Source organism: Saimiri boliviensis, chromosome 11 (assembly GCF_048565385.1).
Source record: "Saimiri boliviensis isolate mSaiBol1 chromosome 11, mSaiBol1.pri, whole genome shotgun sequence".
In the NCBI taxonomy this organism is placed as follows: domain Eukaryota; kingdom Metazoa; phylum Chordata; class Mammalia; order Primates; family Cebidae; genus Saimiri; species Saimiri boliviensis.
In genome coordinates, this window is record NC_133459.1 from 27,922,601 (window position 1) to 27,948,508 (window position 25,908).

The window sequence follows — 25,908 nt, forward strand, 5'->3', positions numbered from 1 at the left end:
AGTGATCCACCCGCCTCGACCTCCCAGAGTGCTGGGATTACAGGTGTGAGCCACCACGCCCAGCCCTCCCAACTTTTATGTCCTCAAGTTTGCTTAGGTTATTTCCTTGGTTTGCAATGTTTCCCTCTTTCTCTCTTCCTTCCTACTGAAATCCTTTAGATCTTCTGAAGCACAGCTCACGTGCAGCCTTCATGAAGCCTTCCTGGATTGTTCCCTCTATGTGCTCCCACTGTGCTCTGTGGGGCTCTCTATTAATGCACTTACCATGGTCTGTCCCATCTTTACACTTTGTTGTATATAGGTGCATTTCTATCAGCAGCTTGGAGCTTCTCGAGAGGGAAGGGACATGCCCTATTCCCCTCCGCAGTGTTTAATCAAGGCGCACTGCCTTGAAATGGGATTAGAGCTGCTCTGGAAAAACTGGCAGCCCCTGAAACAGGGTCCTACAGTTTTGTGGCAAAGCCCAGGTCTCGCTTCGGACCTGGCCACGGGGGAAGGCAGTGTGGCATGCTGGGAAAAATGTGGGCTGGGCTTTGGAACGAGACGGACCTGGGCGTGAGTCTGTTTCACCAACGATTGCAACTAAACGGATGGGACAAGTCATGACCTGTGAACTTCAGTTTCCTTCCCTTAAAATGGCAGTCCTGGGAGCACCAAAGACGGTGCCCCTGATTAGAGTCAGATGGATCGGGGCCGGGAAAGTGCTTTGTTGACTTTGAAATACTGTCTGGTTTTTGAAAGACAGCAGGGATGTGTCACACAATGGGCTGGAACTAGATAGAGGACTTCCTAGAAGAAGAATGCCCATTCTTCTTCACCAGGAGTCAATATACAGGTTGTCACCCACCAGTGGATTATGAATCAATCTAGTTGATTGCAAGCAGCAGTTTTTTTTGAGACATAGTTTTGCTCTTGTTGCCCAGGCTGGAGTGCAATGGTGTGATCTTGGCTGACTGCAACCTCCACCTCCCGGGTTCAAGCGATTCTCGTGCCACACCTCCTGAATAGTTGGGATTACAGGCACCCACCACTGCGCCCGGCTAATTTTTGTATTTTTAGTGGAGATGAGGTTTCACCATGCTCGTTAGGCTGGTCTTGAACTTCTCACTTTAGGTGATCTGCCTGCCTCTGCCTCTCAAAGTACTGGGATTATAGGCGTGAGCCACTGCGTCTGGCTGCAGCATTTTTTTTTAAAAGTTGAAATTGAGAAGAGAATAAAATATAACAGAGTATGTCACACATAGTAAGGGTATTTCATGAAACTTTGGTTTCCTTTATATATGTATATTCCCATTTGTATAAACTGATCACAATGTAAAATGTATTTCTTACCATGTGTCAAGATGCTAAGTTTATTCAACATTGATGTAGCTCGTGTCGAATCAGCCTTGAATTAGTGAAGTGGAGAGATGCGCAGTAGGGGCTCAGGGTGGACAGCGTTGAAATGCCTAGATCTGTCTACCACAGCTGCAGCCCAAATGGGAGGTGGCTTCAGGGAATGGGATGCAGGCAAACAAAGCGTCTGCTGCACTAGGACTCCAGCAATGGTCCCTGGTCACAGCCACTGGCTTTTTCCACCAAAGACTCCCAGGGCCCCTCTAACACAGTTCTGAGAAACCTGTATTTCTCATTGTGGGAGCTGGCATCGGCTTTCAGCCAGGCCTTGGCCAGTGGCTGGGCACCAAGTTTCATCACACTCTAACAGCTTTTTGCCTGTTTCCTTACTGGCACAAGAGGTGGCTTGGGTGATTTCTACAGTCACTGTGGCTCATGGATATGCACGGTGTGCAGAGGCAGCCCAGGGGGTTAATGCCCTTAGGGCAACCCTTAAACAGGGGGCATGAGAATTAGTGGAAAACTGGCCCAGCCTCCCATCATTCAAGGGTTCTTTTTTTTGTTTGTTTTTTGTTTTTTGAGATGGCGTCTCGCTCTGTTGTCCAGGCTGGAGTGCAGTGGCATGATCTATGCTTACCGCCACCTAGCCTTGCCCAGCCTTGAGGGTTAATTCTGTGGTGGGGTCTATGGGAGTCTTCAGAGGGCCCTCAGCAAGACTAAGCAGGCTGGGCGCTGTGGCTCACGCCTGTAATCCCAGCACTTTGGGAGGCTGGGGTGGGCGGATCACAAGGTCAGGAGTTCGAGGCCAGCCTGGCCAATAGAGCAAAAGCGTGTCTCTACTAAAAATACAAAAATTAGCCAGGCATGGTGGCAGGCGCCTGTAGTCCCAGCTATTTGGGAGGCTAAGGCAGAATCGCTTGAACCTGGGAGGCAGAGGTTGCAGTGAGCCGAGATTGAACCACTGCGCTCCAGCCTGGTGACAGAGCGAGACTCCGTCTCAAAAACTAGACTGAGAGTAGTTGCCCGCAGCAGTAACTGGGCTTCATAAGCTTTGCCGCCATCTCTCTCTGGCTCTCCCCACTCCCCTTCATTTCTGCTTCTCAAACAAACTGTCTGTACCCAGTCCGAGTCTTTGGCTCTGCTTTCAGGGAAGCTCAAATAAAACACTTGGCTAGCTGATCTCATGCAAATAGTTTACCTTTCTCGACTTCAGCTTCCCCATTTATGAAAAGAAAGAAGTGTAAAAGCAGTGGAAAGTCTCTGCACTGTTTGCTCAGCACTGTGTTCAGTGTTACACTGCAGTCTTTCACCCTCCATGCTCTTTATCTCTGTTTTACACAAGAAAAATCTGATGATTTGAGAGGCAAATTCACAGTCAGTGAAAGGTGCAGCCTGGGGTCAGACCCAGGTTGTCTGTCCAGAGCTTGAGCTCTTAACCAATGAGGATACCAACCTCACCGCACTGCTTTGAAGATTTAATGCACTCAATGGGAATAATGCCTGCAAAGGCACTTATGTGAACTGGAACGTGCTATGTAAATGCTGAATGGAATTATTAACACTAAGTTCAGCGTTTTACTGAAAACACAGGGACTGTATCTATCTTGTCTGGCTTTGTATCCCCAGAGCTTAGCACAGCTCAACGCATTTTTGCTGAATGAGAGAATTCAATCCCAAGCTCTAGAGAATGTGACCCTGTTGCAGTTTTCAAGAGTGTATTCCTCATGAGGTTTCAGCATGTTTTCTAGGAACCAAGCTAACATCTTTCTAAGTGAAAGCAACAACATTCACCCAGGTTAGAGGTCCACTGCCCCCTCACTCCCTTCATCTGGCAAGTTCTCCTGGCCTTGAGGTCAGGATTTGGGTGGCACCCCAGTTGGGAGACCCTGGCCTGCTCCGCTAACCTGTGGGTTCCTACCTGGCTGCAGCTGCTCGAAGTCCATCAACATCCTGTAGGCTGTGCAGGGATTGACACCCAGGGTGGCAGCGCTCTCAAGAGGGATGTCATTCGGAACTTGGATCAGTGCTTCTTCGCTGAACACGGCCTCGGTCCGCCAGGTTCCTGAGTCACGGGATGAAGCCAGGATCATAAGGAAGGAGCCCTGTGCACATTCAACCCCAGCTCACCCTCTCTGATGAATGGGCATCCAGGATAGGGGACTTCAAGTAATGCTTAGAAAAAGAAGAAAATTTGGACGTTCCTCTGAATGTCTGAGACTTCATGATAATTCCGCAAAATAGACTGTTATTCTTTTTTGTTTTTTGGAGACAAAGTCTTGCTCCATAGCCCAGGGTGTAGTGCAATGGTGTGATCTTGGCTCACTCCAACTTCCGCCTCCTGGGTTCAAGAGATTCTCATAGCGCAGCCCCTTGAGTAGCCGGGATTACAGGTGTGCACCTCTGTACCTGTCTAATTTATGTATTTTTAGTGGAGACAGGGCTTTGCCTTGTTGATAGGCTGGCCTTGAACTCCCGGCCTCGGGTGATCCTCCCACCTTAGCCTCCCAAAGCGCTGGGATTACGCATGTAAGCCACTATGCCCAACCCAAAATAGGTAATCTTATCTTAAACTATCTTACTACTACTCTTTATCGTCATTTGACACAAGAAAAATCTCATGATTTGAGAGGCGAATTCAGTCAGTGAAAGGTGCAGCCTGGGGTCAGCCCCAGGTTGCCTGCCCAGAGCTTGAGCTCTTAACCAATGAGGTTACCAACCTCACCGCACTGCTTTGAACATTTAAAAATTTACATGTAGTAAAAATGGAGTGTGGTAGCTCACGCCTATCATATCAGCACTTTGGGAGGCCAAGGCGGGAGGACCACTTGAGGCCAGGTGCTCAGGACCAGCCTGGGCAACACAGTGAGACCTTTTCTCTACAAAAAATTAAAAAGAAAAAATTAGCTGGGCATAATGGATTCTCCTGCAGTCCTGGCTTCTCATGAGGCTGAGGTAGGAGGATTGCTCGAGCCCAGTAATTCGAAGACACAGTGAGCTATGATTGCGTGACTGCACTCCAGCCTGGGTGACACAGCAAGACCCTGCCTCAAAAAAAAAAAAAAAAAAAAAAAACACCTCAAAAAACAAAAAACAAACCAAAACAAAAAATTCCAAATGCCATTGTATGGGTGATTCAGAGAGGTTGCTTCTCTGAGTTACCATTAGATATAGCTAATGTCACAGTGCAGGTAGTTAATGACCTCAAACTGCTGCAATCTAATGGTAAGATACTAGTAACATTACCACCAGGGCAGGAGAAGCTGAGAAAATCCCCTTTCCCTATACAGTCTTCATTCGTCTCAACCAGGGCAGGCTGACTCAGGTGGTTTTAGGGAACAAAGCAAGAAAGTAGAAATCAGCTGGGTGCAGTGGCTCACGCCTGTAATTCCAGCACTTTGGGAGGCCAAGGCAGGTGAATCACAAGGTCAGGAGAGTGAGACCATCCTGGCTAACATAGTGAAACCCCCGTCTCTCCTAAAAATACAAAAATTAGCTGGGTGTGGTGGCATGAGCCTGTAATCCCAGCTACTCGGGAGGCTGAGGCCGGAGAATCACTTGAACCCGGGAGGTGGAGGTTGCAGTGAGCCAAGATTGCACCACTGCACACTCCAGCCTCGGTGACAGAGCAAGACTCTGTCTCAAAGAAAAAAAAAGAAAAAAAGAAAAGAAAAGAAAAGAAAAAAAGGCAGGCGCAGTGGCTCATGCCTGTAATCCCAGCACTTTGGGAGGCCGAGGCGAGTGGATCACCAGGTCAAGAGATCGAGACCATCCTGGCCAACATGGTGAAACCCCGTCTCTACTAAAAATACAAAAATTAACTGGGCGTGGTGGTGCGTGCCTGTAGTCCCAGCTACTTGGGAGGCTGAGGCAGGAGAATTGCCTGAACCTGGGAGGCGGAGGTTGAGTGAGCTGAGATTGTGCCACTGTACTCCAGCCTGGCACCTGGTGACAAAGCGAAACTCTGTCTCAAAAAAAAAAAAAAAAAAAAGAAAAAAGAAAAAAAGAAAGTAGAAGTCAAGGGTACAGGTGGTTTTGCTATTCTGCTGGTTCGAGAAAATTCCTGTCACTGAGTTTCAGTTACTCTGATGTGTAAGCGGTATAGGCAAGAACAGCCTGACTGGCCTCCTCCAGGAGCTACTGTAGAAATCAAATGAGATGAGGAAATGAAAAAATTCTGTAAGCTGGAAAGAAATTTAACATTCCAGTTCCAGACAAAAGAATTCTAGAACGTCAGTACTGAGAAGGCCCTTATCCAGCATTGACTTTGAACCCCTCATGCAATAAGGGAGGAAATGAGGAAGTGACTTGCCCAGAACCCCCTGGCTTATCTGGGCAGAGCTGGAGTTAGAACCTGGGTATCTGGGCTGCCTTCCTTCCATCTACAGATATTTGTCTCGCAGCCAGGCACTTGAACACAGACATGTCCCTTACATTCTAGTGGAGTTGAACAGGTCGAAAACAAAGTAGGCTTATGTCTGTGGTTCCAGCTACTCGGGAGGCTGAGTCAAGAGAATCGCTTGAACCTAGGAGGTGGAGGTTGCAGTGAGCCATGATCACGCCACTGCACTCCAGGCTGGGTGACAGTGAGACTCAGTTTCAAAAGAAAAAAAATGATAATGATAAATTATAAAGAGACAGTAACAGCAAATGGAAGTCAAGGATACTTCTCTGGGGAGGTGACAGGCTAAGAGTGAAAGGATAGAGGTGCTACCCACTCAGAGCACACAAAGAAGACTGTAGGCAGGGGATGCAGCTAATGCAGATGCTGGAGCAGGACAGACACAGGACTGGGACGGGACAACTGCATGGCAGGGCAGAGAGTGATGGGAAGAGCAGTCTGAGATATGCTGGTCTAGCTGATGCGGCAGAGGCTGGGCAGGCGATGTTAACTTTCAGAATCCTGACCCACAGTCATCATGGGTTCCACTGTGAATTCGTACATATACATACATGAATGTAATACAAGCCTGTGTTTCACAGAATACTTACCCTTACTATGTGTGAGGTACTCTGCTACTTTTTGTTCTTTTGTGCTCAACTTTAATTTTAAAAAGTGCTGGCCAGGAGCAGTGGCTCATGCACATAATCCCAGCACTTTGGGAGGCTGAGGTGGGCAGATCACCTGAGGTCAGGAGCTCCAGACCAGCCTGACCAACAAAGAGAAACTCCCACCTCTACTAAAAATACAAAAATTAGCCAGGTGTCAGGGTGTGGTGGCTCGTGCCTATATTCCCAGCACTTTGGGAGACCGAGGTGGATGGATCACAAGGTCAGGAGTTTGAGACTGGCCTGGCCAACATAGTGAAAGCCTGTATCTACTGAAAACACAAAAATTAGCTGGGTGTGGCGGCATGCACCTGTAGTCCCAGCTTCTCGAGAGGCTAAGTCAGGAGAATCATTTGGATCTGGGAGGCGGAGGTTGCAGTGAGCCAAGACCGTGCCATTGTGCTCCAGCCTGGGTGACAGAGCAAGACTCTGTCTTAAAAATAAAAATTAAAAAAAAAAAAAAATTAGCTGGGTGTGTTGGTGTATGCTTGTAATCCCAGCTGCTTGGGAGTCTGAGGCAGGAGAATCGCTTGAACCCAGGACGGGGAGGTTGCAGTGAGCGGAGACCACACCATTGCACTCCAGCCTGGGCAACAAGAGTGAGATTCCGTTTCAAAAAAAAAAAAAGTGCTATTTGCAACTCACTAGATTGATTTCTCGAATGGGTTACAACCTGCGGTACAAAAACACGACCTGGGCACCGTGGTATGGAGGGCTGATCTTGTTTTAGTGAATGAGTGAGGGAGAAGCCTCTAACAAGCTTTAAGAGGAGGCTGAGATGATCTGATGTCTGCTTTAAGATCACTTTATTGCTGGGTGAAGACAGTGGGGTGGGAAGGGGAGGCATGGAAGTGGGAGGTCTTTGCGGGGGTTGAGGTGTGAGATGATGGCTGCCTAGATGGGATTTTGGCAGTGCGGATAAGGAAGATGGATTCCAGTTCTGTTTTAAAGATACAATCAATAGGATTTGGTGAGGACTGGGTGAAGGGTCTGCAGTCACGCAGGCAGGACCTTGTATGAAGAGGTGAAGAGGGTAGGCCTAGGAGTCAGGCAGAGACTCCAGCCTCGGTTCCACTGTGTCCTCACTATATCACCTTAGGGAAATTACCTGGAGCCTTGTTGGCTCAGTGTCTGGCCACTGTGGCAGGTCGCAGCCCTTGGCTTATGCTTCCAAAGCTCTCAGGTGTGCCTGCTCACTATCCAGTTGCTGGGATTCTTTTTTTTTTTTTGAGACGGAGTTTCGCTCTTGTTACCCAGGCTGGAGCGCAATGGCGCGATCTCAGCTCACCGCAACCTCCGCCTCCTGGGTTCAGGCAATTCTCCTGCCTCAGCCTCCAGATAGCTGGAATTACAGGCACGTGCCACCATGCCCAGCTAATGTTTTGTATTTTTAGTAGAGACGGGGTTTCACCATGTTGACCAGGATGGTCTCGATCTCTTGACCTCGTGATCCACCCGCCTCAGCCTCCCAAAGTGCTGGGATTACAGGCTTGAGCCACCGCACCTGGCCTCAGTTGCTGGGATTCTAATGGTGTCCTGGTCCTATGTGGGTCAGTTGTGGGAAGCAGGGGGCAGCGTGGGTAATCACTAATGGTGCTACAGGAAATGGGGATGTCAATGTGAGCTTTAGGGACCAGGAACTGGAGATGGGAGGCAGGAACACTTTTTATCAAAGGCTGTATCAATCCTAGAGTGGGTCTATGGCTGAGAAAATAAGACTGAAAAGGCGAAGGATCCCTGTGGAATCCAGAAGTACCCCAGCATCCTGTGGGCTTCCCCCAGACTGGTGTTCAGGTCATTGTTCCCATTCACCTCAGCTAACATTTCCTGCACTCTACCCCACACAAATGCTTAGTGCAGGGCTTTCCATGTATGATATCCAGGGTCTTTCCTAATTCCCCATATGGCACGACAATGGAAATCCAGCCCTTGATATGGATTTCCGGGGCTTAGGAGTCCCTAATCCTTTTTTCAAGAGACTCTGGGTGGGAGCGGGGCAGCACCCATGGTCAGAGACTAGGGCTTTCAGGTTTCAAGTAGAACTCTGAGGCTTGAAGTTGGAGAGACCTGCTTAAAAACCCAGGCTCTGCCACTCACTATTGTGTGACTCTGAATGATCACTTCACTTTTTTTGAATTTCCATTTTCCTAATCTGTGACATGCAGGGAATAACACTTACATCATAGTGTGAAGATTAAACGAAATGACACTTGTACAGACTATCACAATGTCCTGTGCACAGTGGGTGTGTAACACACCTCATTTTTCTTTAATGATACTAATTCCCAGACCTTAGCTCTGAGGATTCCCAAGTCCTCACTCACATGCAACTGACCCTTAACCATCTCCATTATCTAACTTGGGGGTCAGCAGACTGCGGCCTGGGGGCCAAATCTGGCTCACCACTTGTTTTTGTAAATAGTGTTTTCTTGTTTTGAGATAAGAACCTTGCTCTGTTGCCCAGGTTGGAGTGTGGGTGCGCTGGCACCATCTCAGCTTACTGCAACCTCTGCTTCCTGGCCCCAAGCTATCCTTCCATGTCAACCTCTCCAGCGGCTGGGACTACAGGTGTGTGTCACCACGCCTGGATAATTTTTTTGTAGAGATACACTTTCACCAAGTTGCCCAAGCTGTTCTTGAACTCTTGGACTCAAGCAATCTGCCCGCCTCGGCCTCCCATGCTGGGATTACAGGCATGAGCCATCGCACCCGGTCCTGTAAATAAAGTTTTACTGCAACACGGCCGTGCTCCCTCACTTGTTCACATATTATCTAGGCTGTTTACAATATTAGGGTTGGGTAGCCACAAACATGTTATAGCCTACAAAGCCAAAAATATTTACTATTTGGCCCTTTAAGATAAAAGTTTGCCAACTCCTGATCTAATGCATACAGAAATTTAGCATTTGCAAAGATCACTACATATATTCTTGGTTGAGTTGCCTAAGAGTCTGCTGAGACACACCAGGCAGTGACTCTTAGTCCCATTTTCGAGATTTAAAAACTGAGGCTCAAGGTAGCTGTGACTTACATCAGGCCATAGAGTACTGGAAAGAGAACCTGCCCCTGATTCCCAAGCCACTGCTCTTTCTACTGCTCTGTGCTTCCTCGGGAAGGTTTTGCGTATTTTCCAAGGAGAAAGTCAGTTGGCAAAGATGGATCCACACCATCTGGTCTAGTCTCCCCTGGGATTGGCTGCACATGGGAAAAGGCTGGCTGTGCTCGGCAGCATCTGGGCAGCTCAGAACCACGAAAAATGACCAAGCTGTGGCCAGCTGAGAACTTCTATGTTTAACACTTGCCACTCTTACTAAATGGCAGTCTTCACGAGAAGAAAGACCATGTCTGTTCACTGCTGCGTCCTTGAGTCCAGCATACTGCAGGTGCTCACAAAATGTTTACTGAATACACTGAGTTAATTGCAGTCCTCACAATTATTAAATCCTCATCCTCTCTGGCTGGCACCTTGTTAAAAGACTCACCTTTTGGCTGGGTGTGGTGGCTCACGCCTGTAATCTCAGTACTTTGGAAGGCCGAGGTGAGCAGATCACCTGAGGTCAGGAGTCTGACACCAGCCTAGCCAACATGACGAAACCCCATCTCTACTAAAAACACAAAAATTACTGTGTGTGGTGGTGGCTGCCTGTAATCCCAGCACTTAGGAGGGTGAGGCAGGAGAACTGCTTGAACCTGGGAGGCAGAGGCTGCAGTGAGCCAAGATTGCGCCAACCTGGGCAACAGATCGAGACTCTGTCTCAAAAGAAAAAAAAAAAAATCACCCTTTCTCCAGGGAGGAGTCCCTGTTCCGGGCACCCCCCTCTCCGCCACATGTATAATTACCCATACACCGGCACACCTATAATTACCCACATACCTGGCAGATGCCCTTTATTCTTCTCTGCTCCAAACTGTAAGGACTGCCAAGTCCTGTTACATTAGCTCGACTCCACGCTCTCTTCTCCAGCCCTATGGCACTGTCTTGTTCAGATCCTTCATTATCTGAAGCCTGAGTTGTCTGCCCATCTCCTCAGTGGCTTTCTGCCTCCACTCTCTGCCTTTCCAGACGAATGGTTTCCAGACCATTCTCTGTATTGCGCAAATCCTGGCAAATCATTCCTCTGAACTCTCCGTTGGTATCCCTCGCACTGTAGATGCAGGCCCACCGTGACCCAGCCCCAGACTACCTTTCCAGCTCCATCTCCCTTCTCTCCCACTCCCACCTGAGCTACCTGTAGTTCTCTGCCGGTGCTGTGCCTTCTCTCATCACTTCCGTTCACACATGCTCTGCTCCCTGCCTGGGAAGCCCCACTGGCTGCACTCCAGCAGGCCTTTCAGACGGAGTTCGAGCTTCGCTTCTCTGGGCAGCTTTTCTTTTTTTTTTTTGAGACGGAGTTTCGCCCTTGTTACCCAGGCTGGAGTGCAATGGCGCGATCTCGGCTCACCGCAACCTCCGCCTCCTGGGCTCAGGCAATTCTCCTGCCTCAGCCTCCTGAGTAGCTGGGATTACAGGCACGTGCCACCATGCCCAGCTAATTTTTTGCACTTTTAGTAGAGACGGGGTTTCACCATGTTGACCAGGATGGTCTCGATCTCTCGACCTCGTGATCCACCCGCCTCGGCCTCCCAAAGTGCTGGGATTACAGGCTTGAGCCACCGCGCCCGGCTCTCTGGGCAGCTTTTCTTAAGGCTTTCCAAGACAGAGGACTCTTGTCTTTGTGTCAATCCTGTGATTATAGCTCTTGTACTACTGTATTGTATTAAGTGTTGTTTTTCCATTCCTGGGCCTCCTCCCACTGCCAGCCAAGAGCACTCTGAGGGCAGGAACTATCTGGCCATCCTGACAGGACCTTCACTCAGCACAGGGGCTACCCCAAAGCACTGGCATTAGGATCCAGTGAATCCTTGCAGCTCTCCATTTGCTCGAACCGCTGAGCTCTTTCACTACTAGGTGGGTGCAGGAGATGGTGGGGCCATTCTTGGCAGCCTCCCTGAGCTCAGAAAGCAAAGAGCTTGTAGTGACTCCTGTTACTGTTTTTCCCCGTCTAGTATCTTTTTCTTTCTACAAGTGCACCTTCCTTATCTCTGGGGCTCACAACCACAAGGCCCCGCCCCACCCCAGGGGACTGCTTCAGAGATGGGCAAGGCCCATTCAGGGCCCTTCTGGGGGATGGATATAGCTGTGGGGGAAATGACTGTGGAAGATGTGCTCATTTGCTTGTTTTTAGGGTGATATGAACTTCAGGCTGCTAATGGCCATCTATGAGAGTGGATCTGAATTCCAACTCCATCATTTTTCGCTGGGTGACCTTGGACAAATTGCTTGGCCGTTTACAGTTTTCCTCTGCATTTCCTGTTGTATAACCTGCAAAATGGGAATGATGGAGTATCTACCTCACGTTGTGGGAACAATTGAGTTAACATACACGAAGTGCTTAGAGCAGTGCCTGGCACAAAGAGTGGCCAGTAAATACTTGTTGCTTTGATTATATCAATATGTGGGGAGATCTCACCTGAGGACAAGTGAGAGACACTTTTTGGATCCAACTGAACCCGAAGCTTTCAATCCGTTACACTTAACAGTTCCACAAATCAGGCCGGGCACGGTGGCTCAAGCCTGTAATCCCAGCACTTTGGGAGGCTGAGGCGGGTGGATCACGAGGTCAAGAGATCGAGACCATCCTGGTCAACATGGTGAAACTCCGTCTCTACTAAAAATACAAAAAATTAGCTGGGCATGGTGGCGCGTGCCTGTAATCCCAGCTACTCAGGAGGCTGAGTGAAGTAGGAGAATTGCCTGAACCCAGGAGGCGGAGGTTGCAGTGAGCCAAGATCGCGCCGTTGCACTCCAGTCTGGGTAACAAGAGCGAAACTCCATCTCAAAAAAAAAAAAAAAAAAAAAAAAAAAAAAAAAAAAAAAAAAAAAACAGTTCCACCAATCAATTAACTTCGTCTCTTTTTTTTGAGATGGAGTCTCACTCTGTTGCCCAGTTTGGAGTACAGTGGTATGATCACTGCAACCTCCTCCTGGGTTCAAGTGATACTCTTGCCTCAGCCTCCCGAGTAGCTGGGACTACAGGTGTGTGCCACCATGCCTGGCGAATTTTTGTATTTTTAGCACAGACAGGGTTTCACCATGTTGGCCAGCCTGGTCTCAAAGTCCTGACCTCAGGTGATCTGCCTGCCTTGGCCTCCCAAAGTGCTGGGATTACAGGTATGAGCCACCGTGCCCAACCTTAACTACTTCTTTTTTTTTTTTTTTTTGAGATGGAGTCTCGCTCTGTTGCCCAGGCTGGAGGGTAGTGGCATGATCTCAGCTCACTGCAACTTCCGCCTCCTGACTTCAAGGAATTCTCCTGCCTCAGTCTCCTGAGTAGCTGGGACTACAGGTGCATGCCACCACACCTGGCTAATTTTTGTATTTTTAGTAGAGATGGTTTTACCATGTTGGCCAGGCTAGTCTCAACTCCTGACCTCAGGTGATCCACCCGCCTCGGCCTCTCAAAGTGCTGGGATTATAGGTGTGAGACACCACGCCCAGCCAACTTCTTTTTTTTAAAGCAAGTTTGAGCTGGGACTATGTAAGCTGCAACCCGGAAGATCCTAACACTGGTACGTGTAGTGGGAACCCAGGAGAAAGAATCTTGTGGGCACTCTCACCTTGCTGTTCGACTTTGGCCAGGGCTTTACTTTTCACGCTTCAGTTTATGTCTGATGGGTGGTAATACCTGCCCTGCTTTCCTCTTGTAGCTGCTGTGAGGATCTTTGGGTATAACAGATGTGCCTCAAAAATGGTTAAATGCTAAAAAACAAAACTCAGCTATGACTCCTTACACCTCCACATGAAATGACTTTTGGCTCATCTCTATGTATAAACAAAATTCAGGCTGGGCAGTGGCTCATGCCTGTAATACCAGCACTTTGGGAGGCTAAGGTGGGTGGGTCACCTGAGGTCAGGAGTTCGAGACCAGCCTGGCCAACAAGATGAAACTCCTTCTCTACTAAAAATACAAAAATTAGTCAGGTGTGGTAGTGTGCACCTGTAATCCTAGCTACTTGGGAAGTTGAGGCAGGAGAATTGCTTGAACCCAAGAAGCGGAGGTTGCAGTGAGCTGAGATCTTGGGCGACAGAGTGAGACTTTGTCTCAAAAAAAAAAAAAAACAAAACAAAAAACAAAACAAGGCTGGATGTGGTGGCTCATGCCTATAATCCCAGCACTTTGGGAGGCTGAGGTGGGTGGATCAGCTGAGGTCAGGAGTTCAAGACCAGCCTGGCCAACAGTAAAACTCTGTCTCTATTAAATATATAAAAATTAGCTGGGCGTGGTGGCTCATGTCTGTAATCCCAGGTACTCAGGAGGCTGAGGCATGAGAATTGCTGGAACCCAGGAGGTGGAGGATGCAGTGAGCTTAGATCACACCACTGCACTCCAGCCTGGGCGACAGTAAGACTCGGTCTCAAACAAAATAACAAAAACCCCCCACAAAACAAAACAAAATTCATCCTTCAAAGGTCCAGTCCAATGAAGCCTTCTCTATGAGGACTTTTCTGATCCTTCCCCAAGACTGCTTCCCTCACACACACACATGCACACAGAGAGGAGCCGGATATGCCTTCTGTTTCCTGTGAACTTCAGCACTCCCTTTATTATTGGGTCCAGGTTTAAATATTTCTTTGGTTAGATATGAGTCTCCTGGAGGGCAGGGACCAGATATCTAACTGTATTCTCTGTTGCACCATGCAGCAGGGATTTAGGGATTCTGAGAATTAGCTATAATCAACGTGGGCCAGAGGAGATAAGAACACATGTGCATCACCTCCAGAGCAAACAAACAGAATTCTTTTCTCCTTTAGCTTCCACCCCTGCTGGAGGCAGGTATATGGACATAATAATAAACCCTGCATTACTCAGAGACACTGAGCCAAGTGGATGTCTACAGTTGGTGAAAAGAGCAAAAAGGCGGCTGACACCTGGAAAAACTCACCCAAACCAGCAGTTGCAGGAATCACCCAGTCTCCTGGCTTCAGCCTGGTCACACTGCTGCCCACCGCTACCACCTGGGCAACACCTTCGTTCCCTCCAACAGCAGGCAGTTCGGGAAGGAGGCCGTAGTTTCCTGAGGGAGAAGAGCATGAAAAGGTCAACCAGTGATGTCTGGGCAGTGAAAGAGCATGGACTTGAGTCCAGGCCATCCTATGCCTCATCTGGGATCTGCTTTGGACTGTCTGCATAACCAACCTCTGAGCCTTAGCTTGCTCGTCTGTATAGGGGGACAACATTCTTTGGTGTTCATGGTTATTATGAAGATCAGATAACACACAAAATGAGATCAGCATGTCGCTGGCACTTCACAATGCTTGCTTTACTCCCCACTGCAATCTTCTCAAAAAAGCCTCACATTCCAGAAAAGGGAGGCCAGACAGGGCTGACACAGCCTGCAGACGGCTCATCTGGAGAACAGCTGCAGCTAATCACAGGCATTTCACACCCACACCTGAGGAGGAATGAAAACGAGGTGGCAGCTGAGCAAAAAAGCCAATTAACATAAGCCACAGAAACCAAGGTTACCTTGGATCATATTTATGTCAGATGGATTGATAGGGGCCGCCAGCATCTTCACGAGGACGTCTGATCCTCCCACAGCAGCTAGCTCCAGGTTCTTCAGTCTAAGCACAAAGCCAAAGGGAGATGTTCATGTCACCCAGGCTAGATTGGGCGTTTCGCTCCAATCATCTCCCCAAAGTAGGTCAGGCAAGATTTCTGAGCTGCCATGTGTGCCCAGGAATAACGGTTCTGTTATAAAAGAGAGGTGCCATAAGAAATCAACACAGGAGGCTGGGTATGGTGGCTCACGCCTGTAATCCCAGCACTCTGAGAGGCCGAGACAGGTGGATCTGGGGTCAGGTGCCTGAGACCAGCCTGGCCAACAATGGCGAAACCCCATCTCTACTAAAATACAAAAATTAGCCGGGCATGGTGGTGGGCACCGGTAATCCCAGCTACTCGGGAGGCTGAGGCAGGAGAATCACTTGAATGTGGGAGGCAGAGGTTGTAGTGAGCTGAGTTTACATTACTGCACTCCAGTGTGGGGGACAAAACAAGACTTCATCTCAAAAAAAAAAAAAAAAAAAAAAAAAAAAATCAACACAGGATACAGGTTGACTCTCATTAACTGAAAGTGGAAATTCACAGTGGTCTTTCAACCCCATGGCCCACTCTGGGACAGGAAACTTCTGCTGGCCTACACGCGCCGTGTTTCCCCAAACTTCCTTGGTTATAAGAGTTACCTGCTGTGTTTATGAATATAAATTATCAGGTCCATCTGATCTACTGAGCCAGAATCTCCAGATGAGGACACCCCAAGTAGTTCTTACCAACAGCAGTATCTGGGAAATCCCAGGCTAGCTGACATATCCTCCACCTGTTTGATTTTATTCTTGGTCCTAACATACATAGGGGAGAGGAAATATTTCTGTTAGTTGCAGAGTGTGGGGGTAATGGAGAGGTGGCCTATGTAGTTCACAAAGAACTCCCTGGGTGGCTGTGATTCACTCTGAGTGATGCCCCTTCTGGAAGAGGATTCTTGTCTTGCAGAAACAACGCTGGGTGGAGGGTTAAGGGTCCAGGGTGTAAAGCTCCACCGTAAGATGCCCGGGTAACAATGGACAAGTTTCTTTTCTGCTCTAGGCCTCTGGTTCTCCATTTGTAAAACAAGTTGGGGTGGTGTTTTGGACTCGATCCCCTCTGGGAGCCTCTTTCATGTTAAGTGTGCTCATGGTGGGCCTTGGACACCAAGCATATTTATCCCACTGAAACTTTGCTTAATGAGTAAAACCTGCAAGAAGGCTTTTGTGGGAGGCCAAGTGACAATGCCCTTCTGTTACTTTTGTCATTTCCAAAAAACTTTTTACAAAAGGAGATCTGGCCGGGCGCGGTGGCTCAAGCCTGTAATCCCAGCACTTTGGGAGGCTGAGGCGGGTGGATCACGAGGTCAAGAGATCGAGACCATCCTGGTCAACATGGTGAAACCCCGTCTCTACTAAAAATACAAAAAATTAGCTGGGCATGGTGGCGCGTGCCTGTAATCCCAGCTACTCAGGAGGCTGCAGCAGGAGAATTGCCTGAAGCCAGGAGGCGGAGGTTGCGGTGAGCCGGGATTGTGCCATTGCACTCCAGCCTGGGTAACAAGAGCGAAACTCTGTCTCAAAAAAAAAAAAAAAAAAAAAAGGAGATCTGCCAACCAGACAGTGCTGGTCAGTGTACTAGACCCATGGGGCCTTTGACTTTTTATCACCAAAGACTGCTTGCTTTCTTTCTCCACACTCCTAAGATTTCATGTCCCTCTGCCCAAATGCATTTATTAATAATTCATTTTTACTTACCCAAGACACATATAACTGCCAACAAGAGGTTCTTAGCATTAGGCAACAGTATCATCAAACTAAGCTGATGTAATTCTACCTACTTCCTGCAGAAATCCAATCTTTTAATTATACTGGACACTTCATCTTGCAGTAAAAGTGTGATTTTCAATAAATGCTTTGTAATAGCCAGGTGTGGTGGCTCACACCTGTAATCTCAGCATTTTGGGAGGCTGACGCAGGTGGATCATGAGGTTAGGAGGTCGAGACTAGCCTGGCCAACATAGTGAAACCCCATGTCTACTGAAAATACAAAACTTAGCTAGGTGTGGTAGCATGTGCCTTTAGTCCCAGCTGCTCAGGAGGCTGAGGCAGAAGAATCACTTGAACTCAGGAGGTGGAGGCTGCAGTCAGCTGAGATTGTGCCACTGCACTCTAGCCTGGGTGACAGAGTAAGAGTCCATTAAAAAAAAAAAAAAAAAAAGGAAATGTTTTTTACTAAGTAATAATGGAGACAGGTATTTATTATACACCAGGTCTCGTGCTAAGACCTTTAAAAACATGATCTAAGATGCAACACTTCTATGAGGAAAATATTAATATTCCCATGCTATCAAGTAGGAAACAGAGGCTCCTAGGCATTATGAAATTTACACTGGGTAAGGTAACTGCTAAGTGGCAGGGCTTATAATTTCAAAATTGGTGCTCTCGTTAACTTTGCTCTACATCAGCATCCTAAAATTAGTTTGGAAATTCCCTCAACCACCTACAAGAACCCCTGACGATCTGGGGACCCAAACTGGAAATCCCTATACTGGATCATGACCAAAATAAAGGAGGACATGTCTTACCATGACTGAGAAACAGCTGCAAAAAACCAATATATAAACTCTACAGAAAATTGTTAACTAGGAAGGAGTTGATGACCAGGGGCAGAAATAATACAGAAACGGTGTTTATTCAGTGCTTACTAGTCAGCCACACTGCCAGCTTTCCTATTACAATAGCTCTCATACTATTGTTCTGCTTTTACAGCTCATGAACAAAAGCTGTAAGAGGTAAATAACTTGCTCACAACCACTAAAAGTACCAAGTGGCTGACCTGATTTGAACCTGGCAGTATGATCTAGAGAAGCCCTTGGTAAGGGCAGTGAAATGAACACAGGCTGGGACTGGTTACAGTTGCCTTATGGGGAGATGGAGGGAGTGCTGACAGGTGGGCACCACGGCCTTCCTACCAGACTAAGCAAGGAGGCATCAGCCCAGATAGTGATGTTTCACTCTCGACCTGTGTATTAAGTCTGCATTCCAAAGAAAAATCCTGCAGATCACTAGGTCAGGAGTTTGAGACCAGCCTGGCCAACATGGGGGAACCTCATGTCTACCAGAAATACAAAAACTAGCTGGGTGTGCACCTGTAATCCCAGCTACTTGGAAGGCTGAGGCAGGAGAATCTGGAAGGCGGAGGTTGCAGTGAACCGAGATTGTGCCATTGCACTCCAGCCTGGGCGACAAGAGCAAGACTCTGTCTAAAACAAAACAAAAATCCTGCCCAAGCAAGAATTTTGGACTAGCTGTTCTTTATATTATCCACAGTGCTTCTCTCCTGCATTTTCACAGATAATCAGAGTTTTTCGACAAAGTTCATGTGCTCAAGCTGTTTAAAGATATTTTTTTCTGCACATTTTCCATACAGTTTTCTTACAGCCCAGAATGTCTTTTCCACAGCTTCTCTATGAAGCGAGGAATTCAACTCATCCTTCAAGGCCCAGTTCAAAGTTTACTTCCCTTAAGATATCTTTCGACCCTCATCCAGTCCAGAAAAAAAAAAAAAAAATCACTTGCTTGGTGCTCCCATTGTATGGAATTACATAACATGTTATTTAAGACTATCTCACGGTTTACTAATTTTTAGTTTGTGAAGTCTTTTCATATATTTTTGTCAATTGATCGGGGCAAGACAGAGATTCACAATCCCTTTTCAAAACTCTTGGAGTCACGTATTATCTACACTCCCAGTGGGGGCCGTTGCAGCACCCTGGGATCAGACACATGAATGTTTCTGCAGGAAAATGTAGAAACACTCACGCTAAGTCAGATGAATAAAGACCACATGAAAATCTCATGTTAGATCAGGTTTCCTTCACATGAGTTACAGAAAAAAAACTGGCCAGGCACAGTGGCTCATGCCTGTAATCCTGGCACTTTGGGAGACTGAGTTGGGTGGATCAGAAGGTCAAGATCGAGACCACACCCTGGCCAACATAGTGAAACCCCATCTCTACTAAAAATACAAAACTTAGCTGGGTGTGGTGGTGCATGCCTGTAATTCCAGCTACTCGGGAGGCTGAGGCAGGAGAATCGCTTGAACCTGGGAGGTAGAGGTTGCAGTGAGCCAAGATTGCACCATGCACTCCAGCCTGGTGACAGAGCAAGACTCCGTCTCAAAAAACAAAACAAAACAAAAAACTGTCAGCTTCCAGAATTTTGGAACTGCAGATACAAATTTAGATTTGGATTCAGGTCTTTCAGACTCTGAGTTTGGAGCTGTTTTTACGAATCAATTAGTTTTGTAGTCAGAATGTGTGTGTGTATATGCTGTCTCCTTGTTAGACTGTGAGCTCCTAGAGGGCAGAGAACTATTAGTCTTAACTCACTGTTGAGCACATGTCTGGGATCAAACTCTTCTCTCTAGTGAGAAAATGTGGCGTAAGGGCCAGTCATGGCCGGGCATGGTGGCTCACGCCTGTAATCCCAGCACTTCGGGAGGCCAAGGCATGTGGATCACCTGAGGTCAGGAGTTAAAAACCAGCCTGGCCAACATGGTGAAACCGTGTCTCTATTAAAAAAAACATAAAAATCAGCTGGGTGTGGTGGTGTGCACCTGCAGTCCCAGCTACTTGGGAGGCTGAGGCAGCCATGAGACCCTGGCTCAGGAAAAAAGAATTGCTTGAACATGAAAGGCAGAGGTTGCAGTAAGCTGAGATCAGACCACTGTACTCCAGCCTGGGCGGGGGAAAAAAAAGTGCCAGTCATTTAGGAAATCAGGGGCAGGGCCCAAGCCAAAGGAACTTAGCTATTTGTATTTGCCCATCCTGGTTCTAGGCTGTTTAGGAAAATACCCATGAAAGATGGGCTCAAATAGAAATGGAGTTTATCCTTAAGAGAATTCAGTCTAGGCATACACTACACATCAAATGTGCATTGGGACTGTACTTCTTAAAAACCTAGATGACCGTGGTCAAGATGAGAATACAGGTAGATCTCAGTTCGTAAATGATGGGGAGAGCACGAATCTGGAGTGAAGCAGGCAGCCCTGGGTTTGAATCAGACCTTGGTTATCTATCAGTTAGATAAACCTCAGAATATTCCTCTGTAAAATGGGATAACACAAGAACCCAGTTCATAGGATTCAATGAGTTAATGTATGTAAAGCATTTACAGTAGTACCTACACAGTAGATGCTGAGAAAACGACAGCGGTTATCAGCTGTAGAAACATCCAAGGAAACTTTTGAAACAGTTCCCTGGTTATATCTCTGAGAACAGTCACTGAGTCATTGAAAGGAAGACGGCACCTTTTTGGAAAATTCAAGTAAACGTAATTCAACAAATATTTATTGACAGTCGAAGTGTGAGATACTGTGCCAAGGGGTTTCACGACGAATAAAGGTGGGCATGGTAGCATGCACCCGCGGTCGCAGCTACTTGGGAGGCTGAGGAAAAAGGGTTGCTTGTGCTCAGGAGTTCAAGGCTACAGTGTACCATCAGCACACCTGTGAATGACCACTGCGCTCTAGCCTGGGCAACAGGAGACCCTGGCTCAGGAAAAAAAAAAAAAATCCCCTTCCCAGGGCCTTGATGGACTGGGAACCCAGCAGTGGAAACACTGGGAGAAGAGCTGTAACAGAGGGAGGCTCGTGGTGCTAAAGTTGGCTGCCAGTGTCGAGCCTGGTGGGAGGAAGAAAATAGATTCGAAAAGGGTCTTTGGAAGAAATGATAACGTGGTTTGGTTTGAAGGATAAACAGGCATTTACAGGGTGGAATGAGAAGACAAAAGGTTTTCCTGCCGGAGGGAATGACCAAGAATCTGACCCGAGAGTAGGCCAGGCAACAGGTATGGTCTGTGTAAGAGCCAGGAGAACGGAGAGGAGGACTGGATAACATAAAATCTCTTAAATAAGCGACACTGATGTCACTTGGTGACCAATTCCATGTGGCGGGAGGGAAGGGAAGTCTTTGATGGCTCCAAGACCTTTGGCTTAGACAACTGACTGCTGAGCTAGGGAGGAAGGAAGAGTAGATTTGGAGAGGGGACACAGGTGACCTGCAGTATGCATACAGAACAGAGAGGGCTTAGGCTAGACATACAGAACTGTGAGTCGGCTGTATGGGAGGAGTCTAGGAGAGTCGAAAAACTTATTCTGGGCGATTTCACTGAACAGTGAAATGACAACTTATGTCGATGGCTTACTGGGCTCCAAGTATGCTTACCATTTTACATACACGATGCCGTTCAGTTCTCAAAATGCCTATGTGGAGGGTGGTATCACCCCAATTTGAAGGAGAGGAAACTGAGGCTCAGAGAAATAACTGGCTCAAGTGTTAAGTGGCAGGTCTTGATCTTAAGCTAGACTCCAAAATGCAGGCTGTTCAATACTATGCCAGCATTCACTATACTGTGTGTGCTGATTTTTTTCTTGGAGATACTGTTAGGTATTTCCTGGGATCCAATGTGTTTAGGAAATGCTGCTTACTACGCCCCTCTTTCAAGATTCTGACTATATGTCACTCAAAAGGCCCTGAGGAGCCCCTGAGTAAAGAAACCCTTGTAGCCTGTGCCATCCAGAGTGTTCCAGATTTAACGCGGGCTGGGAGCACTACAGTATTTTCACGGCACAGCCTGCCTCAAACAGCAGTTTGAGAAACGATGCTCTGGGCCCCCGTCCTCCTCTTTGTCTTCTGGGGAGAACACAAATATCAGCTCTGCATTTGAGATGCACAGAAGTGGGAGGGAAGGAGAGTCAAGAGGGCCAAGCAGGGATGAGGGTCTAGGCGATGGGAAATTACACTGAAGCTGCGAACACAGGTGGATGGGGGCGGGGCAGGCCCCACACTTGCTGCAAGCCTGGGAGTTAGGGGGGTTCAGGTGCCTCTCACCAGGGAGGCCAGCCTCGGCCTGCCCCAGGGAATGCCATCAATACCACAGACACTGCTGTTCCCGCAGACAGTGCTAACCACGTCGTCAAGGATACCGTTCTGCTGAGACAGGAGGGAAAACAGGGACCAAGCCTGAATTCCAAGAGTTAAACCTCTAGTGTAACGATAGCAATTTCTTCCCTGTTCTTTAAAAGAAAAAGACTCGCCAAAGGAAACAGTGGCCATGTTTCAGAGTACAAATGAGGCACCCAACCCAGCCTGGCTAGATCTCAAATTGCTTGCCCCATACCGTTCGCGTCCTGCCTCTGTGAGTGTAATGGCGCCATGCAACTTGGGGGGATGCCGCTGTCCTCAATGGACAGATCTCAGCCTGGATAAGGTCACAATGGCTCCTTTGAGGCCAAGGCTGTACACCTGTGATGCCACAGGAAGTACAAGGGAGACGAAAGCAGGCAGAAGAAAGAGCCTTTTGAGAGGGGAGAAAAGAGGCCAGTGCCCTGGGGACTGGCACAGTTACACTTGCTGGGTAAGGTGGGCATTAGCTAGCTCTGCGAAGACATCTTTCCTGCGCCCCACATTTAATTAGCAATCATTTGTACTTATCTTTCATCTTCTACTCAAGTACATCAAATGGTCAATATCATTTTGAGCAGGAAGAACAGGTAGGGAGAGATTGTCGCTGGCCAGAGACTTTCTCAGCTACTTAGCAGAGAAGCAAGAATGTTTGTGTCATCACAGGGCACTGAGTGAAGGTAACCAATACCTCATGTGGTGCTCCCCCGTCTGTCTGCAGTCCCCCTGGTCACCAGCAAGCTGCCTTCTGTGATTCAGCGAAATGCCTGGTGTGCTAGGTACACTGTTCTAGGATTTGAGTAATAATTAATAAGCAGGCCACAACTGGGAAATTGTGAGGGAATGAAGTTCCTCAGCTTACAGCTTGTAAGGGCCTGGCTCCCAGGGAACTAAGTAAGGGAGTCCTGGGCTTCCAGGGAGAGTTCCTTACCCTGAGCAAAGCTCCTTGGTTGCAGGTGGCTTGGTGTGCTGGACACAACCACACCCTCCCTGCGTCTCTTCCGGCTTCCAGGACTCCCACCGTTCAGGACTCATCTTTCGGCTCTTTAGCACAGTCATTCTGAACGCAAGAAATCAGAGGCTTAGGGTAACTTCTGGAAGTTTCTATCCAGTTGGCAAAGAAACCTTCTCCCAACCTTCTCAATTCCCTACTTTCCCTCAAATCAGAGAGCCAAAAAGTTTGCGGGCCCCATGATATTCTGCATCTGCTGACGACAGGGAAACTCCACTACAAGCACGGTCTGTCACTCAGCTTGCTGACGGCCAGCTCTTGGGGGCACAGTCCCTGCCTGCAGCTGCTTGGATTTCTTTGACCGGTCAAAACACAACTGTGCAGCTCTTGTCTGGCTGGAGGCTGGGAGGGCTATTGATTGTGTAACCAACCAAGGGCCAAGGGGGTCCTTGGTGAAATCAAGGATCCCAGATTTCAAGCCAAACCGTTGCTCCCCGGAGGCTGCTGGAGCAACCAGTGGCGAGCAGGCCGTCGATGCCTGCGTCACTTTCATAGAATTGTCAGAGCCGGACAACTGCTGGAACAAAGAGGATTCAAGTCTCATGATAATTACCATGGCCCCAGTGTCATGCTGAGAAGGACGCTGAGGCTCCGTCTTGTCTTGGCAGGAAGTGTCGTCTGGGCGAATGGGATACACAGGAGTGCAGGTTTTGAGGTCAATGGAAAGGGACTGTGAAGGCCTGCATGTGGCACAGGGGAGGGGACAGCATCCATGTCCGTATCTACCGCTGCTGACCTTCATTTTATCAAAGAGTACCTGAAGATAGCTAGAGACCGGTGTGATTTCCTTACTGCCGTAATCAGTGGCAGAGGTGGGACTGGAACACAGGCCAGAAACATCCCGAGCCACAGGTTCAGCTTGTGTCATCTTTGCTTTCCTTCTCTAAAATGAGGACCCCTCCCACCTCACCGAGGGTGAGAAAGGCCAGTTCATCCCACAGAGCCGCTAGGAGAGGGCAAGAAACAACTTGGAGCGGCACAGAGGGGTAGCTTTCCTTCCAGACTCTCTGGACGGACGGGAAAACCCCAGTTCTTTGTGCAATTCCTAGGGGATGTGCCTGCAGCTTTTACCTTCAGAGGCGACGAGAAAACCAGGGTAGCAGGGCTTGGCCCTAAACTGCACAGCCTAGTCTGAAGGCCAGATGGAAGGTATTGCACGAGTTATAGGACGTGGAATCTGCTTAGGCTTGAGCCCTGTGGTCTCAGGGTAGTCCCCTCTGAGTTGGTTTCAGCAGACACCTTTCTTACAGGATTACACATGAGTGCGCCGTAGGCAGTCAACAAACACGGACTGACCAGACACACCACGTTTTCTCTTCTCTCTGGGTCTCTGCACAGGCAGGTTCCTCTGCTTGGGACATTTCTCCACTTTCTGCCCTCATATACTGCTCACTGGATCTCTGGGGCACTCACTTTACACCGTGTCTTCAGAGAGCATCTCTGACTACCCCAAGGGGGTTAGGTACCCAACTTCTGGGTGTCCACAGCACTCTGAACATAACCCATCACACCATTTACCCCACTAGGCTATGGTGGCCCTTCTCTTAGACTAGGCTGTGAGGCTCTGAGAGCAACGACCACATCAGATTCATCTCTGCACCCTCAGTGCCTTGCACTCAGTCAACCCTCAGAGAATACATGCTGGCCAACTTGCAGTATCAACGCCTTCTGTTCCCACTCCATTTGTGACCGCAATAAAGAGCTCTAAACACAGCACCAAACCCAAAATGCTATTTTGTTACCAAAGTACTAAAATTCGGGTTTAAAAATCAAGTTGCCTGCAGAGTTTTGCTTTATATCAACTGTAAAAAGAAGAAATTCCTGAGAGTAAACAGTGCCCTATAGTGAGAATCACAGCCTGGGGCCCCACCACCTGTCCCTCCAAAGTCCATCTGGCTTAAGACAGAATGGGGAGGCCAGGTGTAGGGGCTCACACGTGTAATTCCAGCACTTTGAGAGGCCAAGGTGGGCAGATCACCTGAGGTCAGGAGTTCAAGACCAGCCTGGCCAATATAGTAAAACCCCGTGTCTACTAAAAATACAAAAATTAGCCAGGTGTGGCGGCACAGGCCTGTAATCCCAGCTACTCGGGAGGCTGAGGCAGGAGAATCGCTTGAACCTGGGAGGCAGAGGTTGCAGTAAGCCAAGATCATGCCACTGCACTCCAGCCTGGGGGATACAGCCAGACTCTGTCTCAAAAAAAAAAAAAAAAAAAAAAAAAAAAAAAAAAAAAAAAAAAAAAAAATGCAGAGTGGGTCTAGATCCACGGGTTTTCCAGCTTAGTTTTATTTCATTTTTGTACTAGCAGCAGGCAGTTGAGAAAGCCAAGATGATCAGGATGCTGGTTTACAAAAGCCTCAGGATCCTGAAAAGGGGAGGAGAGAGAGAAGAGTATTTCTAATTTTTCACAGGGTTGGGGCTGCCCTTTCTATGCATAGAAACGTGGGAATGCCTGAACGACCTACAATTTCACCTTCTCTTCTAACCTATTTTTTTCCCAACTTTACAGTCCACCTCATTCTCAAAACTCTTTTGAGACTTTGGGAGGTTGAGGCAAGAGGATCACTTGAGCTCAGGGGTTTGAGATCATTTTGGGCAACATGGTGAAACCTCATCTCTATTTTTTATTTAAAATACTTAAAAAAGTTTATTAAAAAAAAGTCATTCTCTTGGGGTGATCAGCCAGATAAAAGAAAAAAAAAGAAAAGTCATTCGAGGTGACCACCATTGTTTCCGCAGGCCTACATCTATATATATTAGGAGCATTTAGCCCAATGCTTGCTATACAGCAGGTATACAATAAATGAAAGCTGTTCTCACCAGAAGATCCAGAGAATGGCCAAGTTCTAAGGGAACGTTCAGGAAAAAAAGAGGGCAAGAGAAGAACTAAGGGTTTCTGGGAACTATCTTTTTTTTTGAGATGG

At 47.9% G+C, this 25,908-nt stretch overlaps 1 protein-coding gene across 5 annotated transcripts in view; it reads right to left on the reverse strand.

Moving 5' to 3' along the window:
• Positions 1-25,908, reverse strand: part of MECR (mitochondrial trans-2-enoyl-CoA reductase) — a 72,517-nt gene that overhangs the window by 41,995 nt on the left and 4,614 nt on the right. For 2 of the 5 annotated variants that reach the window (XR_012512364.1, XM_010348176.2), the window contains exons 2-5: positions 22,904-23,032; positions 14,949-15,046; positions 14,365-14,496; positions 3,254-3,397 (exon numbers count right to left, since the gene is read on the reverse strand). Coding sequence is in view for 4 of the 5 variants with exons in the window: in XM_010348176.2 (XP_010346478.1) it covers positions 3,254-3,397; positions 14,365-14,496; positions 14,949-15,046; positions 22,904-23,032 (503 nt within the window). In the remaining variant the exon portion in view is untranslated. Of the gene's footprint in view, positions 1-3,253; positions 3,398-14,364; positions 14,497-14,948; positions 15,047-20,195; positions 20,302-22,903; positions 23,033-25,908 lie in introns of all 5 variants that reach the window. The other 3 variants (XM_039474242.2, XM_003937603.4, XM_074380412.1) reach the window with 2 other exon arrangements.